This window comes from Pocillopora damicornis, chromosome 6 (assembly GCF_964200805.1).
Source record: "Pocillopora damicornis chromosome 6, jaPocDami1.2, whole genome shotgun sequence".
NCBI classification, from domain to species: domain Eukaryota; kingdom Metazoa; phylum Cnidaria; class Anthozoa; order Scleractinia; family Pocilloporidae; genus Pocillopora; species Pocillopora damicornis.
This window is the reverse complement of record NC_142675.1, coordinates 16,876,168-16,899,829: the sequence shown is the minus strand read 5'-3', so window position 1 is coordinate 16,899,829 and position 23,662 is coordinate 16,876,168. Positions and strand designations below refer to the sequence as shown.

The following is a 23,662-nucleotide window of genomic DNA, read 5'->3' as shown; positions in this document are numbered from 1 at the left end:
ATCATTTTATGTAATTAATTTATCGTATCCTAATAAAGCAGTTGTGTAGAGCACATGGCCTGATTCGCGCATTACTCTATAGTAGTACATGGAACCCTAGTATACAACACTTTTCCTAAGTGTTTCCCCATAACAGTCTCCAGCCACAGGGACCACGTGTAGCCCACACGCTGACTTGCACAAGGGAATATCACTTAAGATCATACGAAAACGTAAAATGTAAAGACCCCTCTGAATATGCCGGTGTTGCGCGAAAAGCAAGCCATAGCATAACTAACCAAAACTTACCTCTCCCCACACATGAGCTTTCCTCTGGGAAAAAAATAGAGGGTATGTGTTTCCAATGTAAATTAAACAAGCTCCCCTGAACCCGATGCTTTTAGATTCAAGAGTCTCTCCACGAGAGGACCGGGTAGGCGTGATACATACCATCTCACCGATTTCGGGTCCCCGACTTCTTTCAAACTTTCACAGTTTCTGAGGGTCACTAATTCATTCAAGAATCCAGAGTGGTTCGGGCTCCCGACTCATCCCTGGGGTATAGGAGCCTCCACATCAAATCCCTCGGGTAAAAGGCTTAAATTAGCTCGAAAAATGCCCTTCCTTCTTCACTCTCACAGCAACAGAATGCCAGGGATTTTGTCCAATGGTTGTTTCAACCTTAAGGAAACAATTTCTTAAATTTGGGGTAATTTACTATAATTTCTGCCAGTTTAGAGCAGTTAGTCATTAACTGTGTCACGTAACTATTCCGAAAAAGAAAATTTACACCAATGAAATAGTTATCTTTAAAGGAGGCTGAAGCCAAAAATTGAGTTAATTTTTTTTTCGACAGCCAAAGAGACGAAATTCTTGATTTCAGCCGTTTTTTGTTCTAAATGTTTCTTACCTCAAAGAAATTTCTTTAAAGTTTCTATTTTCGCACTGTTTCGGCTTTCAAACCATGGGCATCAATTTTAAATTAGCGGTCTTCCAAAATAGCTTGTGAAGTATGCTATGGGGAGCACTAGAGACCGTGTTTTCGTATCGTTTGGCTAAATTGTATCACAAATTGCCTCTTCGTCGACCCTTTGTCATGAGCGGAATAGAACCGTTTCAGTTCTCGACAATTTGAACTGACATATCAACCTGGAGGAGAACCCTCTTAGGAAGAGAATGAATTACATATAGTCGAATAATTTACCATACTCTGCACAAATATCTGTGATGTCTGAACTGAAAAAGTGTTACTGTGATTACATAACTCCCCAATCCTTGGCGACGAAGTCCTTTCAAACCCTTTTAAATGTTCACGAAGTTTGTTCTTCATCTCTTCTAGTGAATTTAAGCCTTTCCTTGAAAGACCGAAATATTTAATTAATTCGCAAGCTTCAGTTATATCGATGCAGTGCAAGAGTGAAAATCAGATCATTGACACGTAAAGACTGCTTTCATGTCACGGTTGAACCAGGTGTCTGTCATCACCACGAGCTGCCAGCCAATGAAATGATAAAGTCTGCGACACTAATAGCAATCAGAGACGATTTCCTAGAAACTAATATCATCGTAAAAAATCATTGTTATCCCTCTTCGCTTTTCCGTCATTTTTGTAAGAGAATTCGAACAACTTTTGATCGTATGCAGTTTTCATCAAGGGATTCACGGTTGACTCACGCTAAATAGCTTTGCAATGTTTAATTTCTGTAAATAGAGAAAGAAAACATGATTTGTCAAGGTATAGTTCTTTTAGAGGCTGATGCAACAACGGGAAGATTAGACTTTTATTATACTTAAAATCAACTGGGATTGGTAACGTAGAAGAGCAAAGCGGTTGATAACGCCAGTGTCTTCGCCCAAAACATCTGTTATCACTCTAGAGCGACTTCACTGCTTCAAAGGTCGCTTTGCATTAAACGTAAACATGACATGAAACCTTGGTTACCGTAAGTCGTCACGTGATAATTCTATTAATATAGGCCTTGCAAAACAATCTCGAAATTGGAAATTCATTCTCTACTGAGCGCCGTGTATTCAGTTTTCCAAAGTTTCTTTTGGAAGAAAAAGATGGAAGCCGTCAGACGAAAATTGGATGAGGCAGATGACATCGCCAAGGTTATCGATTTAATGCAGAATTTGAGCATTCCAACTAAAGGATGCAAAAACATCGAAGACATGAAGGAAAGGATTCTCGCTCATCTAAGCTCTCGAAAAGATAACCGCTTGGCCTGCAATGAGGTAAGACTGCCGGGGAAATGTTTCAATCTCAGTAAATGAACGTGGATTTACTGCTTTTTGGGGTTCTTTGTGATAATTTAGACATCATTTTCTAGCTAAAGCGTCGTTGTAAGCTCATTGCAATCGATGGAAAATGTCTGGTAAGCTAGCAGTCATATTTATTGTCTTTCTACTTTGCATTTGCTCCTTATCTTACTATTGCATTAGGTTCTTTTGCACAGCCTGGCTGGTTGCATGTAATGGACTGGGGAAACATTGTTTTTTTAACAAACTTTTACTTGGCAGCAAGTATCCTTCGACTCGAAAGCGAGTCGATGAATTTTCACATTAAACTTATTATCATCATACCGCTGTAGCTCATAAACGTGGCATCGTAAAACGAATGGCTCAGAATCTACAGGGCGACTGCCGAGGAAATAATTAAATATCAGTAAATGAAAGTGGATTTGCTGCTTTTAGGGGTTCTTCGTAATGATTTAGACATTTCCGGCATCGTTTTATTTATCATCGCAGTCGATGGAAAATGTCTGGGTAAGCTAGCAGTTCTATCTATTGTCTTTCCACTTTACATTTGTTCCTTATCTTACCATTGCATTAGGTTCTTTTGCACAGCCTGGCTGGTTACATGTAATGGACTGGAGAAACATTGCTGTTTCAACAAACTTATTTGGCAGCAAGTATCTTTTAATACTATTCCTTTCCTCTGCGCATTTCGAAAGCGAGTCGATGAATGTTTGCACTAAACTTATTATCATCACGTCGCTGTAGCTCATAAACGTGGCATCTTAAGACGAATGGCTCTGAATCTATAAGGCTCTCATATATCATATATAGTTACTTTCTAAAACGTCTTGCAATAACAGATGTTTACTTTTCTTACGCGATTAAAATTACTGCAAAGATTTCAAAGAAACATAGAAACGCAACTCGATCCTTAAATTCAGTTCTGTAATTTCATGTCTGTTCGGTTACCGATCAGTGCATCAATCGACCTAACATCCTACAGCAGAATGGCCGTGGATCGCTCGCTTGTAAGTTTGTACAATATGTTATTTTGAGATTTATCAAGTTATTTTCTCAAACTGGCTTCGAACTTTTTACTCAGAAACACTTAAAGACCATTCTTCTCTTTATTGTTTTTATTCTGTGTCATGGCTCAATGGTTCGGCCGCTTGCCATGACTGCCATTGCCTCGCTGCTAGTAGTCGGGCTTCTAACTCTAAGAACTTGCTTGACGCTTTTAAACTCACTGTCACAAGTAACCGAGCGTTTGTGCTCCTCCTTTGTTAGTTATGGGTCGAAAGCAATTACAATTACACGAAAGCTAAAGCTATCAAGCTCGTCATACGAAAAATATGATTAACTGTGGTAATATCATGATAGCCTCATGTAGCAAAAGAACTGATGGTCATTTGGCTGAAAATTCACCGTTAGACTCAGCTCTATATTTTGTTCCGATCAGTGAATTCACAACAGCAGGTAGACAGTTTGGCCTAGAGCAGAAAATACAGTAATTTCCTCGGTCGTTTCAACTTCAAAGTTCATTTGTAATTCATCTGACTCACGGTGTCTGCCATTTGTTTCATGCAAGATTAGTTGAAAATTAAGCTATATATATCCAGAAAAAGAAAAATGGGTGGCTTTGATGAAATGTAATGACATTCGGCGGAACTTAGCTGTAGGTGGCAGCGACTGAAAATAGAAATAAGCTAAAATAATTTCCTCCTGGTACGAACAAACTCTTTTGTTGCGGTAAATGTAAGGTCTGACAATAGTAATTTATGCATTAATTTTAGCTCTCGAACTGTCAATCTTATTCAAAACAGGTGAGTTCTTGTAAATGAATATCCAAGTATCTCGTTCTAAATTATACGTGCATAGTTAGTGTATGTGGTGAACTGTACTCAGTATTTATGCGAAGGTCGGCGCAGCTGCATTTGGTCGGGAAAAAGGTTCCTGTTTTCCCTGGGGCGTTTTTGGGTTTTTCGTAACAGGCGGGTGCTCGTTTGCCTTCTCCAAGTGCTGTAAACTATGCTTGCTTGGATCGCCCTTGTTATACACACCTACTTACTTGAGCTTGTATTTGTGCACTGACACGGACGACAGTATACACTCAGTTCGACATACACACCAATATATTTGCCGTTTTTCAGTTTTGAATTGGAATCAAAGTGCTCTGTGAGCAAACTCGTGAATTGACAGATGACTTACATGATTTTTTGGATTAAGTTTAATGTTATCTGGTTTAGGGAATTTTGTGGTTGATTGTCATATTTATAGTACGAGCAGTAGTTCAGTGTTCGCTAATGTAGCAAAGAAACAAAATAACGTTGGGATAAGAAGGCATTACAATTGAAATGATCATGCTATTGCATTTGACAAGGGTGGATAATGTCATGTGTTTTAAAACTATATCATTTTTGTTTCTAGTTCAATAGAAAAGGTTGGAAGTAAATGTGGGTGAAAAGTAAAATTTACTGTCTATTATTGTAAATATTGGAAAATCAAGGCAATACTGTCTTAATGAAAACATTATTGATGCCCTCATAAGCAAATGTGATAAACGGGAACGAGTTTTGAGTGATATAACCAAGCCCAGACTGCCACCGTCATTTTGGATTTCCGCCTGGGTAGATTTTGGTCACGTGCTAGCAACGTATAATCAAGAACAAGATAGAATTTTACTTCAGGCCTATTTATCAATTTTGTGGTGTATAACTTTCGTATTTTAGTTTGTAATATATTTTTTGAATCTTTAAATTGTCTTGAAACTTAAAAGAAGATTGTTCTTTATAAATTCATTGAATATCGGTAGCCAAAATTATTTGTTTAGGTGTTATTTGATTTTCGTGTTAACCTGTAATTTCGTCAGTCGCCGGCACCTTTTGTTGCTTCACACGGAAAAAAACACACGATACGAAATGTAATGATCGATTTTGTCCCAATCTCACGCCATAACAGAAAAAAGTTTTTGAACACCTGTAAACTCCGAGCGCTTCGGAGTAAGTGATATTTTTAATGAATCTTCGGATTGTTTTCAAGTCTACATGTACCCATTTGCTTATTTAACCCATTTAATATTAATTTACGCATGTTTCAGGCCTTTAAGGTGATTTCAGAGGCACAATCAATGGACAAGGAAAAGTCATTAGCCCTTCTTGATTATTACGCTAAGGTGGAGAGGGAAATACAGGGCCTTGACGCTACAGTCCTTGATTTGTTGAAAATAAGCGAAGGCGACGTCTTTTCTAAGATCAAGACAAGAATAAAAAGAATGCAAGACAGAGATTATGTTCTTCTCGTCGCAGGTGAATATCTTGAATATAATACCTTATCCAAACCACTGAGGTGCTTTGATAAGTCATGATCATGCTAAGCACAAAGAAAGCCGGTCTAACAGTGACAGAGAGGAGTATCAAAAATCTACTTGGCTAGGAAGTTTCCCAATTAATTCATGAATAACCGTCAACTGGGGTCTATCGAATTCTTAAGCCGGAGAGCTTAATTTATGTAGCGACTTGTGGGGCTTCGACCTTTAAAACAGGAAATGTTATATCGAATAACTCGAACTCGAGAATATGGGCGGAAGACGTTATGGCAGTTGTATTTTACTTATGGTAAAATCTCAAACTAATATTGGTTGTTTAAGAAGGAATTTGAGATTGACGATTTAAGCAATGATCATTTGGCATTTTATTTACGCTTAGGCGAGACCAGTGCAGGCAAAAGCAGCATGTTGAACCTAATTCTTGGTGAGGAGCTTTTGCCATTTTCTGTTTTGAGTACAACATCGACAATTTGTGAATTGAAATATGGAAGAGAGAAAAGGATAAAGATACACTATAAAGAAGAGGGAAAGGCTCCGCAGATAAAGCATCTTAACGAATCCTCGTCCTACGTAGATCAAATATCAGAATTTGTTCATGTCAAGTCTGCAAGTTTAAGAGAAAAGGCATCGAGCTACAAAAAAGTGGAACTGTTTTGGCCTCACAGATTATTACAGGTTAGATAATCTGACGATCATGCTTTAAACCGTACTTTTATAAATATGATGTAAGGTAGCAACTAAATTTCAGGATCTTTTTAGGGGATTTAACGTCGAATTGTAAGAATAACCTGGATAAAATAAACTTACTTACCCTGTTTCCACACTAGGACGGTGTCGTGATCGTTGACAGCCCTGGCGTCGGGGAGTCTGACATTATGGACGACATTGTTGTGAGCTACTTACCAAATGCCTTTGCTTTCATCTATGTCATCAACAGCAGCAATGCCGGCGGAGTTCAAAGAGATCGGGTAAGTAATAATTGATACTTTCTGAAATGACTACTAGCAAAACCCTTTCAACTCCTCACCAGTGCTTGATCTACTTCTTAAACCCCGACTTTTTTTGGATAGCTTAAAGAGTCCAAAAAGCTATCTCATTTAAGCGCTATGTTTTAAGTGAATCTTTTTATATAGCTTGTTTCTTCATTTGTTAGCTTGTTAGACTTCTGCACAAAACGAGGGAACTCACGACTGAACAGCAAATGGAATTCTCACCAAACTGCACTTTGTTCGTTTGCAACAAGTGGGACACCATACCAACCTCAGAGGGAGATGTGGTCATAGCGCACATAATCAAAAAGTTGAGTCAGTGTTTGCCAGATCTAGACACAAATACTCATATTATTCGCCTTTCAACCACTAAAGCTCTTGCGGCCCAGAAGTTTGGAGTCATGAATTCAGAATTTGCCTCACTTACAGACAAGATTGGCTGTTTGGTTTCGAAAAGCATCGAAACAAGACTTGAACAACATTGGAGGTAGTGTAGATCATTTGTAAATGTATGTTAATCATAAAGCTATAATTTATTAGGCAAAAAGCACCTCGTTCAGCAGTGGTTTTTCATCAAGATTTCTCTCTTTCCAACAAAAATCGCTGCTGTAGACGAAAGTAATTGTACAAATCTACACTTTTTTTCCTGATTACTTAAACCCTCCTCCCAACCGGCCAGCTGTGTAGCATGCGGTAATTCAAGAAAGAAGTTTAAGGTAAAAGAAGCCATATCCGAGGTGCAGTAATTGAGGGATAGATAGAGACCTTCCCCTCTAAATTTCCATAAAACAAAGTGAAAATGATAGAATCTTGCAATATTCCTTTGATGACGTCATACCATTTCTGAAAAGTATACGAGGAATAGATGCATGGACAGCTACCTGAAAAAAATCCAGGAGCCTTTCCAAATTTTCCTCGGAGAAATCGGAAAAAAATGTGTACCCGTGGTATAGAATTAACGAACTGATAACTGTATTTGATTCTTCCTTAATTTGTACAGCTGGTTAGATCGTTTGTTGTCTCGAATAATCTGGCTGATGAGTACATTAATAAGGCATATCTCCACTGACCATGTGGCTGCAAGAGATAGATTAAATGCTGTGATAGAGAGGCTGGGGAAACTTCAAGTGGAACAAGAATCATCGAAGAAGGAAATGACGCGATGTCTTAAAGGGAGAATTCGTCAGGCCATGAGCACCTTAATCGACCACCTAAAGACTCCCCAAGTGGTAGAGATGTTTTGTAAGTGGAACTCTGACGAACTTCCAGCTGTCGAGAATTCATGGGAAGTTACTGAGGCTGTCCTCGTTAAGCTTCTTCAAGGAAGATTACAGATGTTGATTGAAGAATGGGAGGAAGAACAGCAAAGTTTTACGGAGGCACGGAGATCAGTCATCAAAGAGTTCCTTGAAAAATACAATTATCTGGAGGGAGAGCTTCGCAACGTGGAAGTCAATATCATACAAATACAAGTAGATGTTGAAGAAAAAACGCCAAGCGAAATTGTAGAGGATAAAGTGTTCAAAAGCTTTGACAACTTTTCCCTTTCATTTGAAGAAAAACTTTTTCTTGGAATAGTGATTCTTCCAGCTGCTCTTGTTGGAGTTGCGTTGTCTGTTCCAGTAACACTGCTTTGCCTTCCAATTTTGGGAGCTAAATCTATTGCTGACAACATCAAAGAAGCAAAAAAGAAGAGTGCATACAATAAAGATCCCGTTGAGTACGTACGAATCATGTCACAAAAGTTTCTGGCGAAAGCTGCAACCTTGGAGGCGCTAAAGCCATTGGTCAAAGTGCAATTGGAGTTAGCTGGAAACACCCTGATTGACCTGCAAGCGAGAATCCCCATGCTTGTTGAAGCCGATGTAAAACTTTGTCAACAACTTCTAAAGGAAGCACAAAGCAAGAAGGATACTGAAACTCGCTACAAGCCCTGTAGAGACAAATGCAAGCGTTTGCGCGGTGAGCTCGCGCTGTTTGGTTCTCTAGAAATTCGGAGCATGCGGCTCGCTTGGGATGACCTCTCTTGGTTTGTCAGCGAGGATGTCTACTTGAAGCGACCAATGGAACCTGGGCTCTACCAAGGGCGCATTTCTAAGGGAAGGTACTCATCAAGTGGCCAAGTAACCTTTAAAGTGTACAGGGAACTTCTAACCAGCAGCAATATTACTGAGTGTTTGGCAGAAGAAGCAAACCTGAGGTACGACTAAAATAATATAAACCAAACAATTTTATATCAAACGCTCAACCAACAAAATAAACTTGTTTGTTTTGGGATGCAGAACACGCGTTATGTTAGTAACATTTTGGTATTCTTCCCAAAATACCCAAGTCACTTCAGTAGGTGTGTTGACCTATTATTCTTGAAACATGACATTCGTATTGGCATTCCTCGTTAAATGTTCACTTCTGTTCGATTCGTTCTGTCTGTAATTAATTTTACCGGTTCAGTGCTCTGATAACCGAGCTAACAAGCCAACTGAGAGCTGTTTATTGAGATGATTTGTAATAAACTGCCACCACAGAGGTCATGGGTTCAAATCCCGTACAGGCCTGCTTAAGTAGTGTTTATTACTGCGAAGATCGCCTCCGTAGTTATCTCATAAACCGCGATTCACATATATGATTTTCATATATTCACAATTTTTCTGAAAATGTTGATCCACTTTCACAAGTAATTTTGTTGTCACTCTTACCAGGTCCAAAGTTGAAATTTGTTCACATATTTCTTGTTTTTGTTGTTCACTCCACAGGAGGCTTTGCCATCCTCGCATAGTCACGTTTTACGGTGCTGTTTTCAGAAAGGTTCCAAGAGGTTTAGAGGCAGCTTTTGTAACTGAGTGTCCAGGAGTTGACCTAAAGTACTATCTGATCGATCAACCTGGAAATTGTCCTGCAAAGAATCCTATAACTACGATGGGCGTGATTCGCTGGGCAGCCCAAGTCGTCGAAGCACTGCTGTCCATCTATAACATGTTTGACGGATGTGTTCACGGTGACCTTCGGTTGAAAAACGTTTTGGTAGGGAAATATTTCATTGTTATAAAACATTTTGTTTTTCATTGGTTTACACTCAAGGAAAAAAAAAATAGACTTAGAAACTATCAGAGCACGGACAAAAATATAGCTCTCAAAAGACATCCAAGGTCTATAACTCGCATTAAAATAAAAGGTTGGATTATTTCTCTCTTCCATGTGCGCAGAGCTTTTCTCGTTCAAGGACTTTCACGTCGCTTTCCAAACTTAGGCTTAAGTAAACTTTGATCTCGACTTAGCCAAGCCAAATAGCTTGCAATTAGACCCTTACAATTTTGAAAAGCTAAATTGATCATAACCGCGAAGTGATCAACTTCACGTGTACCTTCGCGAGTACCATCTATTTCATAACTTACACTTATTGCAAAAAGTTATACATTTTTCATTTCAACCAATGAAGTTAGCTTTTAAACTCTTTACGGAGGCCAATTTACGTTATCAACTGAGTTGCCAGTACCAAACTTCCCTGTTGTATTCTCCCTTTATTCATTTATGGTATAGTTATGAAGCAGCGTGTAAAATGTATTTCATAACATCAAAAGGCAGATGAAGATATAACTGCTTTGTCTATAAGCAAGTGTGTTTGAACCAAACTCGTTACCCTTGCCTTGTCAGAAAGTGGAAACATGCTCAGTTTTATTTTATTTCTTTTGATGAGATCCAATTATTCTATCAAAATGCTAGTCAACCAAGACAAAACCATTGTTTATCGAGTTTCTTTCAATCATCAATTTGAATTATTCTTTTGGTATTATTTTACATAGCTTGACGGTCCCAATCTCCGTGATATTAAGTTGAGCAACATCTGCCTCAGGAGGCGGCTGACCATCGAGCATGGATCAAAGTGTGATGCATTTCTTCATCTTCCGCCAGAAGCTGTGCGAAATAGAAACTACAATTCCTCTTCAGAGATTTACTCCCTCGGGATCTTGTTCTGGGAAATGTGGAACGGCAAAGAAGCCTTTGACGATCTCAAAGGTCAAAAGATAGAAGAATTTTTATCAAGCGTAGAAGGAGGCCATCGTCCCGACCTAACAGATATCACAACTCAGACATCAGTTATGTGGATTGGCCTCATTTCTGGCTGCTGGGAGAAGACAGCCTCAGAACGAAGTAGCCTCGCAGATTGTAAGTCAACTATCGAGGAAATTTTAGCTAGTCAAAAATAGAGTCTATCCTGGAAAATAGTTACATGATACTTCAACTAGGTGTAAGATGGAAAAACAAACTAAGAGTTCAAGAGGGCATTGAAAGCAACTTGGAACACAAAGCTGGATTAGCCTCAAACTTTGAAGTTAACTACACTTTGAAAGTTTCAGTCATATCCTTTGTATCGAATCACAGACATTATCTTCTAAACTAAAAGAGTCTCTAAATTTTTGGTTTAAACCAGTTTTAATTAATTCTGGGGACTTTTTTAACATCATGTTGGGCAAGTCCCTACACTTAGTGAATACTTCATAGCTTTTTTCCTAACTGTTAACTAACTAAAATACTGAGGTCAGGTCATCCACGTATTTTTATTTTTATTTTTTATTACTATTCCTTAAAATCGGATTTTTTGTGTGTGTGCTTTAGATAGCTTTGATCAGCTAGTCTTTCTTTGGCAAATACGAATTTCAATAAAACTTCAGGAGCTTTCGATCTTATACTTTGGATGCTAAGTAACTGTATGTTTTATAACTTTTTCATATTGTCACCTTGTGGTGAAAGGGTGGTACATGCCTTTATTTTCTTTATTTCGCTAAAGGGCGATTTTCAGTTTCAATGACGCTCGCCAATATGCGAACGAACTTCATTAGGACATCATATTTCATTTCATTTCTCTACGAGGTAGTTTATCTTTCCCACTACATTTCGGCGAGGCATTTTTTCATCCTTATTATCTACTCTCAGTAATTAGTTTAGTTCAATACAAATTTCCAATCTGCAAGTTTGAAAATTTAGTTCGGAATCTTTTATAATGATCATGTAGTGAAAATAAGGGACACCAACTGCATTTTGTGTCTTTGCTTATCACACTTTGTAGTTCTCGCTTTGGGAAAAGATGATGTAAAATTCACTCTTGAGCTATAATGTGTTGACCACATAATATTTCTTATGTAGTATGGAACAGTTCTAAGAAATTCTGAAGGCGTCTGGTGTCCAGAGAAGCTAGGTTAACTTTATTTAGTAAAATAGTGTACGAAAAGAAGCAACGCTGTAGAAAAAAGCAAAAATTGGGAAGGAGATGAAAGAAAAAAATAGACTCGCTTGTAATTGTAAAGATTCTAGAGGTTGCGGCTTCCTCAAATCCTCAACAACTACAGGTATGGCGCGGTACGAGGTGAAAATAATTCAAACTCCACTCGGTAGATTTAAACTGATCTAGTGACAGATCAAAGTTCAAAGGTCTAGATCACTCGGTAGCGTTTGACATGAAGGGTCACGAAGATAGCGAAGATCGAAGATTGTCGAGCTTAGTAGCAGTAGCAGTAGAAAAATAGTAGTAGGTTCGAACTGAAATACGATAATTAAAAATAGATTCTAACTTAGATAAGGCTGAAGAGAAAGGATAGACTATCAAGAGACATAGAACAACAATAAAATAGCGAACTCCTAGCGTGAAATGAGTAGACGTGAAAATTTTCGTGTCATATAAATTATTATCAAACGAAGGTACAAACAACAGTATCGTACTAAAAAAAAAGGTAGCTAATTGAGCTTAAAAGGATAACAATTTGAAAAGAAATAAGGAAAATTTGTAAATAGGATCGTTTCGCTATAATATTGTACTAATAACACTTAACTGACTAAACGAGACGTTCTATGACCGAAAAAAGGTTGATGATTCTGTGACCTATTGAACAACAGATTTACGTACTTTGGTTGACGACTCGCACTACAAAAAAAAAACAAGATAATTGAGGTAGGGGTAGCTTGGATCCTTCTGATTGTAGCAAAGGTAGTAGTGTGGCTTCGCCTAACTTACTTTTTTTTACTTACGGTATGCGTCGCATTTTTATGGGCTATGATACGTGAAGAAAGCTAAGGCGCTGCTAAAAGTAGCGGCTACAATAAGAACTATTTCCTGGGCAGCAAAGAATCCAAAGTTATGATACAATTCCAGGATATCTCGATTTCTGCCGAAACTTTCATTTAAGATCACTTAATCCACTATGTAATAACTTAATATAAATCGAACGAAAGTTTGTAGGAAATTAGTGTTAAGGGTGTTTAAAAACTATCATCACTGAATGGTCCAAACTTTACATTGTTCACGTTTCTGAGGCTTAACTTTTTCAGCGATGAACTTTAAAATGAAACCTATTTTTGTAGATTGTCAGAAAGGACACGGGTGGTTTATTTATTATTATTTTTTTATTTTTTGCGTTTTTTTTTCAAACTCCGTCTTTTTGTCTGTTTTTCCTATTTGGATAAATACCTAAGCTGTATTCTATTGGTTAACACACCCTTGATCGCAGTCACGTGATTATACTTATATATCATTTTATGTAATCATAAACCATCGTATCTTAATAAAGCAGTTGTGTAGAGGATATGGTCTGATTCACGCATTACTCTATAGTAGTACATCGAACCCTAGTATACAACACTTTTACGGGGTGTTTTCCCTCAACAATTTCCAGCCACAGGGACCACATAGGCTGACTTGCGCCTGGTAATAACACTGTAAGTCATACGAAAACATAAAATGTAAAGACCCCTCTAAATATGCCGATTTTATGCGAAAAGCAAACCATAGCATAACTAACCAAAACTTACTCTCCCCACACATGAGCTTGAGACTTAGGGCACTTAACAACCCCCCTCCCCCCCTTAAACAGACCATTCCTATAAGGAAAAACTAGAGGGTAGGTGTTTGCAATGTAAATTGAACAAGCTTCCCCCAACCCAATGCCTTTAGATTCAAGAGTCAGTCCACAAGAGGACCAGGTAAGCGTGACACATGCCATCTCACCGATTTCGGGTCCCCGACTTCTTTCAAACTTTCACAGTTTCTAAGGGTCACTAATTTATTCAAGAATCCAGAGTGGGTATTAGAGCCTCCACATCAAATCCCTGGGGTAAAAGGCTTAAATTAGCTCGAAAAATGCACTTCCGACTAATTATTCTTATTTTGTCCAATGGTTGTTTCAACCTTAAGGAAAAAATTTCTTAAAGTTGGGATAATTTACTATAACTTCTGCCAGTTTAGAGCAATTAATCATTAACTATGTCACGTAACTATTCCAAAAAAGGAAATTTACACGAAAGAAATGGTTCTCTTTAAAGGGAGCTGAAGCCAACAATGAGTTAAATTTTTTCGACAGCTAAAGAGACGAGATTCTTGATTTCAGCCGTTTTTTGCTCTAAATGTTCCTTACCTCTGAGAAATATCTCTTTAAAGTTTCTATTTTCACACTGTTTCGGCTTTCAAACCATGGGCATCAATTTTAAATCAGCACTATTCCGAAAAAGCTTGTGAAGTATGCCATGGGGAGCACTTGATACAGTTCCTTTTGGAAGAAAAAAATGGAAGCGATCCGACGAAAATTGGATGAGGCAGATGACATCGCCGAGGTTATCGATTAAATGCAGAATTTGAGCATTCCAATCAAAGGATGCAAAAATATCGAAGACATGAAGGAGAGGATTCTCGCTCATCTAAGCTCTCGAAAAGATAACCGCTTGGCCTGCAATGAGGTAGGACTGCCAGGGAAATAATTCAGTATTACTAAATGAACGTGTATTTAGGGTTTCTTTGTTATGATTTAGACATTTCCGGCAACATGTTATAGCTAAAGCGTCGTTGTAAGCTTATTTTAGTCGATAGAAAATGTCTGGGTAGGCTAACAGTCATATCTATCATCTTTCCACTTTATATTTGCTCCTTATCTCATTATTGCATTATTGCATTATTGCATTGCACAGCCTGGCTGGTTCCATGTGATGGGCTGGGGATACATTGCTATTTTAACAAACTTTTACTTGGCGGCAAGTATCCTTCGACTCGAAAGCGAGTCGATGAATGTTCACACTAAACTCATTATCGTCACATCACTGTAGCTCATGAACGTGCCATCGTAAAGCGAATGGCTCAGAATCTATAAGTCTCTGATACATCATCTATGGTTACTTTATAGGACTTCTTGTAGTAACAGATTTTTACTTTTCTTACGCAATTAAAGCTACTGCAAAGATTTCATAGAAACAGAAACTTGATCCTTAAATTCAGTTCTATAATTTCATGTCTGTTCGGTTACCAATCAGTGCATCAATCGACTCAACATAATACAGCAGAACGGCTACGGATCGCCCGCTCGCAAGTTTGTACAATATGTGTTAATTCTGAGCTTTATCGAGTTATTGTCTCAAACTGGCTTCGAACTTTCTACTCAGAAACACCCAAAGACCATTCTTCTCTTTATTGTTTTTATTTCGTGTCATGACTCAATGGTTCGGCCGATTGCCATTGTCTTGCTGCCAAAGTAGTCGGGCTTCTGCCTCTAAGAACTTGCTTGACGCTTTTAACCTCACTGTCACAAGTAACCGAGCGTTTGTGACCTTCCTCTGTTAGTTATCAGTCGAAAGCAGTTACAATTACACGAAAGCTATCTAGCTCGCCTTGCGAAAAATATGATTAACTGTGCTAATATCATGAGAGTATCATGTGGCAAAGGATCTCATAGTAATTTGGCTGACAATTCACCGTTAGGCTCAGCTTTATATTTTGTTCCGATCAGTGAATTCATTACAGCAGGCAGACAGCCAGGCCTCAAACACAAAATGCAGTATTTACCTCAGTCCTTTCAAACTCAAAATTCATTTGTAATTCATCTGACTCACGGTGTCTACCATTTGTTTCTTGCAAGGTTAGTTGAGAATTAAGCTAACTATAAGCCCTATTTGACATTTCTCTCACTTTCTTTCCCCTTTCTACTTGAAAACGGCATTACCGATATGTCCAGAAAAAAGAAAATAGGTGGCTTTGATGAAATGTAATGACATTCGGCGGAACTAAGCTGTAAGTGGCAGTGACAGGAAATGAAAATAAGCTCAAATAATTTCCCCCTGGTACGAACAAACTCTTTCGTTGTAGTGAATGTAAGGTCTGACAATAGTAATTTGTGCATCTCAGCTCTCGAACTGTCGATCTCATTCAAAAAAGGTGAGTTCTTGTAAATGAATGTTCAAGCATCTCGTTAACGTTTTTATACTCTAAATTATGCGTGCATAGTTAGTGTATGTGGTGAACTGTACTCAATCTTTAACCGAAGGTCGGCGCAGCTGCATTTGGTCGGAGAATACGTTCCTATTTTCCCTGTAGCGTTTTTGGGTTTTTCGTAGCAGGCGGGTGCTCGTCTGCCTTCTTCAATTGTTGTAAAGTATGCTTGGATCGCCCTTGATATACACATCTACTTACTTGAGCTCATTTTGTGCACTACACAGACAACAGTATATACTGACTTCGACCTGCACACCAATATATTTGTCGTTTTTCAGTTGTGAATAGGAATAAGGAACGTAACTAATACCCTGCCAACTTAAACTCGGCGCTGCAATAACAAGCCAAAAACCACTTTCCTTCAATTGGGTGTAAATTGCCCAGCGATAATATTAGCTTTTTTCTCTTCTAGCCTAAATGTAACAATTAGTCTAAATGTACTCATTTGCTTATTTAACCCATTTAATATTTACACATGTTTCAGGCCTTTAAGGTGATTTCATAGGCACAATCAATGGACAAAGAAAAATCATTAGCCCTTCTTGATTATTACGCTAAGGTGGAGAGGGAAATACAGGGTCTTGACGCTACCTTCCTTGATTTGCTGAAAACAAGCGAGGGCGACTTCCTTTCTAAGATCAAAACAAGAATAAAGAGAATGCAAGACAGAGATTATGTTCTTCTCGTCGCAGGTGAACATCTTGAATATAATACCTTACCCAAACCACTGAGGTGCTAAGTCATGATCATGCTAAGCACAAAGAAAGCCGGTCTAGCAGTGACAGAGAGGAGTATCAAAAATCTACTTGGCTAGGAAGTTTCCCAATTAATTCATGAATAACCGTCAACTGCGGTCTATCGAATTCTTAAGCCGGAGAGTTTACTTTATTTGGCGACTTGTGAGGCTTTGACCTTTGAAACCGGAAAGATTACGTCACTGCTCGTTCTTCCTGTTGCGGGAGCTAAATCTATTGCTGACAACATCAAAGATGCAAAAAAGAAGAGTGCATACAATAAAAATCGCTCAGAGTACGTACGAATCATGTCACAAAAGATTCTAGCGAAAGCTGCAGCCTTCGAGGCGCTAAAGCCATTGGTCGAAGCGCAATTAGAGCTAGCAGTAAACACCCTGAATGACCTGCAAGCGAGAATCCCTATGCTTGTTGAAGCCGATGTAAGACTTTGTCAGCAACTGATAGAGGAGGCGTAAAGCAAGAGGGATTCTGAAGCTCGCTACAAGCCCTGTAGAGACAAATGCGAGCGTTTGCGCGTTGAGCTCGCGTTGTTTGGTTCTATGGAAATCCGGTTCATGAGGCTCTCCTGGGATGACCTTTCTTGGGATGTCAGCGAGGATGTTTACTTGAAGCGACTAATAGAACCTGGGCTCTACAATGGACACATTTCCAAGGGAAGTTGCTCATCAAGTGGCCAAGTAACTTTTAAAGTGTACAGAGAACTGCTGACCAGCAGCAATATTATTGAGTGCTTGGCAGAAGAAGGAATCTTGAGGTACAACTTAACTAATAAACAAACAAATTTTATCAAACACTCGACCAAAAAAAATAAACTTGTTTCTTTAGGATTCAGAGAACGCGTTGTGCTAGTAACACTTTGGTATTCTTGTTTTTGTTGTTTACTCCACAGGAGGCTTTGCCATCCTCACATTGTCACGTTTTACGGTGCTGTTTTCAGAAAGGTTCCTAGAGCTTTAGAAGCTGCATTTATATCTGAGTGCCCAGGAGTTCATTTAAAGAAATATCTGATCGATCAGCCCGGAAATTATCCTGCAAAGAATTCCATGGCTACGATGGATGCGATTCGCTGGGCAGACCAAGTCGTCGAAGCACTGATGTCGATTTACAGCATGTTTGACGGATGTGTTCACGGTGATCTTTGGTTGGAAAACGTTTTGGTAAGGAAATATTTTATTTGTAGTAACACGTTTTGTTTTAAATTAGTTTTACACATAAGGAAAAAGTAATAAATTTCGAAACTAGCATAGCGCGGACACAAATATAGCTCTCATAAGACTTCCAAGGTCTATAACTCGCAGTAAAATAAAGGGTTGGATTATTTCTCTCTCCCGTGTGCACTAACCTTTTCTCGTTCAAGAACTTAAGCGTCACTTTTTTTAGACTTAGGCTTATTGGCTGTTTTTAAGTACATTATAATCTCGGCTTAGCCAGGCCAAATACATTGCAGTTAGACCCTTACACTTTTGAAAAGCTAAATCAATCATAACTGCGAAGTTATCACTTTACGTGCACCTCCGCCACTATTGTATATTGCATAACTTGCACTTATTGCATGATCCCCATGGTACCAACGAGCACTTTTCATTCAACCAAATAAGTCGGCCATTAAACTGCCTACGGTGGCCAATTTACGTTATCAACTCAGTTGCGAGTACCAAACTACCCTGTTATACTCTCCCATCGATGCAGCACCACAGTTCTGTAGAAACCTATTCCCTTTATTCAGTTTTATAAATCTATCTCATAACATCGAAAAGCAGATGAAGATATAACTGCTTTGTTCATAAGCAAGTGTGTTTGAACCAAACTAGTGACCCTTGCCTAGTCAGAAAGTGGAAACATGCTCAGTTTTATTCTATTTCTTTTGGTGAGATCCAGTGTATTCTTTCAAAATGCGAGTCCATCAAGACAAAACCACTCTTTATTGAGTTTCCTTTTATCATCAATTTAAATTATTCTTTTGGTATTATTTAACATAGCTTGACGGTTTCAATCTGCGTGATATTAAGCTGAGCAACATCCCCCTCAGGAGGCGGCTGACCATCGATCATTGATCAAAGTGTGATGCATTTCTTAGTCTTCCGCCAGAAGCTGTGCGAAATAGAAACTACAATGCCTCTTCAGAGATCTCCCTTGGGATCTTGTTCTGGGAAATGTGGTACAGCAAAGAAGCCTTTGATGATTTAAAGGGTCAGAATAAACCAGTTTTGATTGCTTCTGTGATCGGGACTTTTTTTCGCATGTTGGGCTAGTCCATAAAATTAGTAGATACTTCATAGCTTTTTCCCTAACCTGTCAGATCCATTAACCTTACCAATTCCTACTTTTCAAGTTTCGGATGTCAGGAGTGGAAACTGTGGTAAAAAGGTTTTCCCTTTCTGTCACGAAAGTTTCTTATGATGCAATGGTGAGGTTATTCAATTAAACTTCAGGAGCTTTCGATCTCACAAGTGGGATGCTAAGTAACTGTGTGTTATAACTTTTTCTTATTGTCACCTTTTGGTGAAAGGGTGGTACATGCCTTTATTTTCTTTATTTCGTTAATGGACGATTTTCTGTTTTCCTAACGCATGCCAGTAACCAAAGAAACTCTATTGCAATCGCCATTGGAAAAGTCATAAAATCTTAGGACACATTAGACTTCATTTAATTTTTTTTCTATACGAGGTAGTTTATCTTTCCCGCCACATTGGGGCGAAGAATTTTTTTATCCTTATTTTCTTCTCTCAGTAATTACTTTAGTTCAATAAAAATTTCCAATGTATAAGTTTCACAAATTGAGTTGTAAATTATTTGCAATGACCAGCTAGTGAGAATAAGCGACACCAATTGCAATTTGTATCTTTGTTTATCACACTTTGAAGTTCTCGGTTTTAGAGTAGTTGATATAAAATTAACTTTTGAGCTATAAGGTGTAGACCACGAACCTATTTCCTATGTAGTACGGAACAGTTATAAGAAATTCTGAAGGAGTCTGATGTCTAGAGACGCTAAGTTAATTCTGTTTAGGAAAATAGCGTACGAAAAGATACAACGCTGTAGAAAAAAGCAACAGATAGAATAAAAAAAATGTTCTAACTGAATGGTCCAAACTTTAAATTTTTTACGCCTCTGAGGCTTACCTTTTTCAACGAGGAACTTTAAAATGAGACCCACTTTTGCAGATATTGTCATAGAAGACAAGGCTGGTTTCTTTTGCGTTTACTTTTTATGGGAAAAGCAAACCATAGAATAACCAACTAAAACCCACTCTCCCCACTCATGAGCTTTAGACACCGGGCTCTTGACAACCCCCACCCTTCCCCCCAAATAGACTAGTACTCTAGGGAAAAACAAGAAGGTAGGTGTTTGAAATGTAAATTGAAGAAGGTCCCCCGAACCTGATGCTTTTAACATTTCGGAGTCTGTCCACGAGAGCACCGGGCAGGCGTGACACATGCTATTTCACCGATTTCTTTCAAACTTTCACAGTTTATGAGAGTCACTAAGTTTTTCAAGAATCCAGACTGGTTCAGGCTCCCGACTCATCCCTGGGGTATTAGAGCCCCCACATCAAATCCCTGGGGTAAAATGCTAAAATTAACTCGAAAAATGCACTTCCAGCGAACTTCTCTCACAATAACAGAATGCCATGGATTTTACTATTATTATGTGCAATGCTTGTTGGAACCTTAAAGAAACAACTCCTTAAATTTGGGGAAGTTTGATGTAACCTCTGCCAGTTAAGAGCTGTGGATCATGAACTGTGTCACGAAACTATTCCAGAAAAGAAAGAAATTACGGTTATTTAATTGCAATTATCTCCAGTGGGCAGCCTTGTATGTCAACAAAAATACCATCACAGGAAAGACCTATCTTAACACTACGTTTGTGTACTAAATAACTTTTGGCCTCCATAAAAGGTTCGTGATCACGCCCCTCTTACGTGACCTCGGACGTTAATTTATGCAATTGTTGGTCATAAACTGATGTTCATTCACTCAATTTCAATTTGAGAGTGGGATCGCCGACGCTGGTTTTTGTGATACTAATATCTTAAAACAACAGATAGCTGCCGAGCAAAGGAGTCACTTATTATAGAAGTTCTGTAACGCTGACACAAGCTATTGAAAAAAATGATTCATAAATGTATGTATATATCTTACGTTATGAATAACCGAACTGAGTATTTATTTGAAATCTTGTCTCCACTGCTTGCATTTTTTACGTATTGATCGTAAATTCATCCTCCAAGGAGGTTCTTTACAACTCGAGTCAGAAGATCGGCCTTATTAAGGGCTGATAGCTTGCTGAAATATCTAGCAATTTGGACAGCTGAAAGTCATTCCTCCTTGGTGAACAATTCGTCTCCATCTGCTTATCTTAGATGTTTCATTTTAGATGAAAATATTTTGTAAAAATGACCGCACTCGTTTACAAAATCCGATAGAATCCTACTTCTTCAAAGCTCAACCCCCTCCAAAGATGGACCGTTGGCTGATGTTGCAGTCGATTCTTTTGTTGCTAGAGATTATGAATTCGTTGACGGAGCACCACCAATGGCTGCACCTAGCACATAATTTTAAAGGTTTCTCCCCAATTTGCTTGGTTAAGTGGCGCCCAACATCAAGACGTTTCTCAAGACTTTTGAATTCTTGGTAAACTTTTATGCACCGCATGCAGAACTTGCCCACATTGTACGGTAGGAAAAGCTGTTCAATGCTTGAATGCCGGCCATTCTTATGTAGATAGTGAAATCCCTGATATTAACGAATGGATAGCGCTCATCCTCAGAGCACCCCTTTAAGACGCTGCACTGTTATTAAGAACCTGGCCAGCAACCAAGTGCTTATAATTATGAAGTGGGCCAAGAAATTCCCCTAAGCTTGTTGCTGGAAAACACAGAGAAAATAGTTTGGGATAAAGGGCAGTTCATGGCACATTTTTCTCGCTCTCAAAAAGCACGCGGATGGCGAAGTTGTGGTAGAGTTCTAAGTACGAAATGGTAATTCTAAAAACGTTGCAGGGCAAAGTTTAAGATATGTCGATAGACTCAGAATAATCAGTGCACATTTCATTTGCTTAAAAGGACATGTAATAAAAGAAACCAATGGCCAGTAGTCATTATCTGGTGACACCAGACATTGAACAAAAGGGATTAGCTAGAATAAGTCGGGAAGTAGTCTTCCCTCTTCTAGGCTATTTGATCGGGAAAATTCTTCAGGATTTTAAAAGTGAAAGTATTTCAGCAATGTGCATAATGAAACGAAAAATATTCAATTTAGTTTCATAAGGTTTTGATAAATAGTCATTTAGTTTGTTTGATTTTTACCTCTATAGTGGCAATAAGCTTAAAGGTGGTGTTGCTCATGGGATACTTGTCTTTCTTTTCCCAGACAAGAAGCTACATCCCCTTCGCAAAAGTGGTCTGCCGTGGCATCCATCCTGGACGCTTGTTGCTTGAAATTCCAATTAACCTTACCCTTCTAAAGCTTTCTGACGATCTGATAACGCAGGCTTTTACATCAATGCGTTTATTAAGCTGTCACTACCTAGCCTTTGAGACCTTACTCGAATCAGGCTAATCTTGAGGGAGTGCTACGCACAAAGAAGCACAGCACGGCTGGCATCAAAGCTTTGAACAAATTTTCCTTTGAATTTGTTTGGATGAGAGCTTAGAAAGTGTAAAATGTGGGAAAGGGCTTATATATTTTTTTTACTGGGACAGCAAGTTCCAACATGTAAAAATATGCACTTATTGACTGAGTGGGAGGGCCGGACGGAAAATATTTGGGTTGAGATCATGACGTAAGGACCGAGCGCAGCGACGTCCGCGCGCCGTGGCCGAATGCCAAATATCTTCCCCTCTGGCTCAAATAAACTCCGTCAATAAGCATTTTATTATATGAACACAAAGGGTTGAGGATTTCGAATTTTTTTAAACCCAAATAGGACGCGATAGACGGGCGCACACGGGAAAACCGCAAGAAAACGTTTCTTCAAAAGAAACTTATCCCTTGTTTTCCCGAGTCAGACCTATAAAGGCATCTACGTCAAAGAGAAACGCGACTTTTTATTTATTTATTTTTTTATTTTTCCTTTAAATTTTTGGAGCAAAGCTGTGTGACTCCAGGGCCGTACGGTCATATGATAAAAGTACTTCAGACACTTAGGCAGCCATCTCAGATGCTGGAGGGTTCCATGTGGCAGCATCTCAGCCCCGAGTTGCCATAACTAATCAGCAAGGGACGTTAAACAACCCACGCACTTTTTGTAAAGAGAAGGGAACGTAGCTCACGCCGTTGTGGCCTGGTCCTGATTCCGAAATCGGGGGCACTTGCAACATTTCCTTCCAAAAATTGCAAACTCCTAAACGCAGTCCAGCCAAAGTCCCCGGCAAAGTGTTGTAATTAACTCAATGATAGCTTCCTAGGAGGAGGTTAAAAAAAACTCTCCTCTACTCTAACAGGGTAATGTTACGGGAACAACTTTCCGCTAATGTACTTAAAATTCGATGGAGTCTTCTCCAAAGCTTTCCACAAGAAAAAAAAAATTATGGTGCATTGAGTAAAATTATAATAGGTAAATAAATCGTTTCATTTATGTAAACTACATTTGGCAAGTGTCGCTATCAACCGTGGACGTACATTACTCAATTCGGAAATGTCAAATGTATAAAATATACATACATTTTTTAATATTTTTTCCAATAAATTGTGTCAGCGTTACAGTTTTTCTAGGATAAGTGACTCCTTTGCGTGGTAGCTATGCATCTGTCGTTTTTAGATATTATCACCCCTAAGCCAGACTGTCAATCATGCGAACCACCGAATTAGTTATTTTTGCTGGCCTAGTTTTATGTGGGGTCCAACTATGTAATATCTGTGTAACTCTTTGAATGCTTCTTGTCCCTTAACTCTCTAGTGCTCTTCAACATTGCTGAGTGTGCTACTGAAGAACAACCAACATGGCACAAACCAATAATCAAAAGCAGACATAAAAATGATGGTAATACTTACATTGATTTCTTTTATTAATCAATACAAATATATGAAGACGTAAATTTCTATAATACATTTATATAACTATATTTTTCAGTAATTTCAACAAATATGGGTCTTTGAATTAGCAGCCAACTGTTTAATTTCAGATG

At 38.6% G+C, this 23,662-nt stretch overlaps 2 protein-coding genes across 2 annotated transcripts; both read left to right on the top strand.

Annotated features, from left to right (window-relative positions):
- Positions 1-1,932: 1,932 nt before the first annotated feature.
- On the top strand, positions 1,933-13,106 carry LOC113684634 (uncharacterized). The gene is made up of 8 exons (XM_027202029.2): positions 1,933-2,214; positions 5,315-5,522; positions 5,922-6,217; positions 6,370-6,510; positions 6,696-7,018; positions 7,532-8,731; positions 9,285-9,552; positions 10,332-13,106. Exons 1-8 carry the CDS (start codon positions 2,044-2,046, stop codon positions 10,734-10,736), a joined length of 3,012 nt encoding a protein of 1,003 aa, XP_027057830.2. The 5' UTR covers positions 1,933-2,043; the 3' UTR covers positions 10,737-13,106.
- A 3,153-nt stretch (positions 13,107-16,259) lies between these two features.
- On the top strand, positions 16,260-19,613 carry LOC149044238 (uncharacterized). The gene is made up of 3 exons (XM_089209914.1): positions 16,260-17,284; positions 17,420-17,687; positions 18,510-19,613. The coding sequence occupies exons 1-3, from the start codon at positions 17,070-17,072 to the stop codon at positions 18,582-18,584; spliced, it is 558 nt and encodes a 185-aa protein (XP_089066040.1). The 5' UTR covers positions 16,260-17,069; the 3' UTR covers positions 18,585-19,613.
- The last annotated feature ends 4,049 nt before the right edge of the window (positions 19,614-23,662 follow it).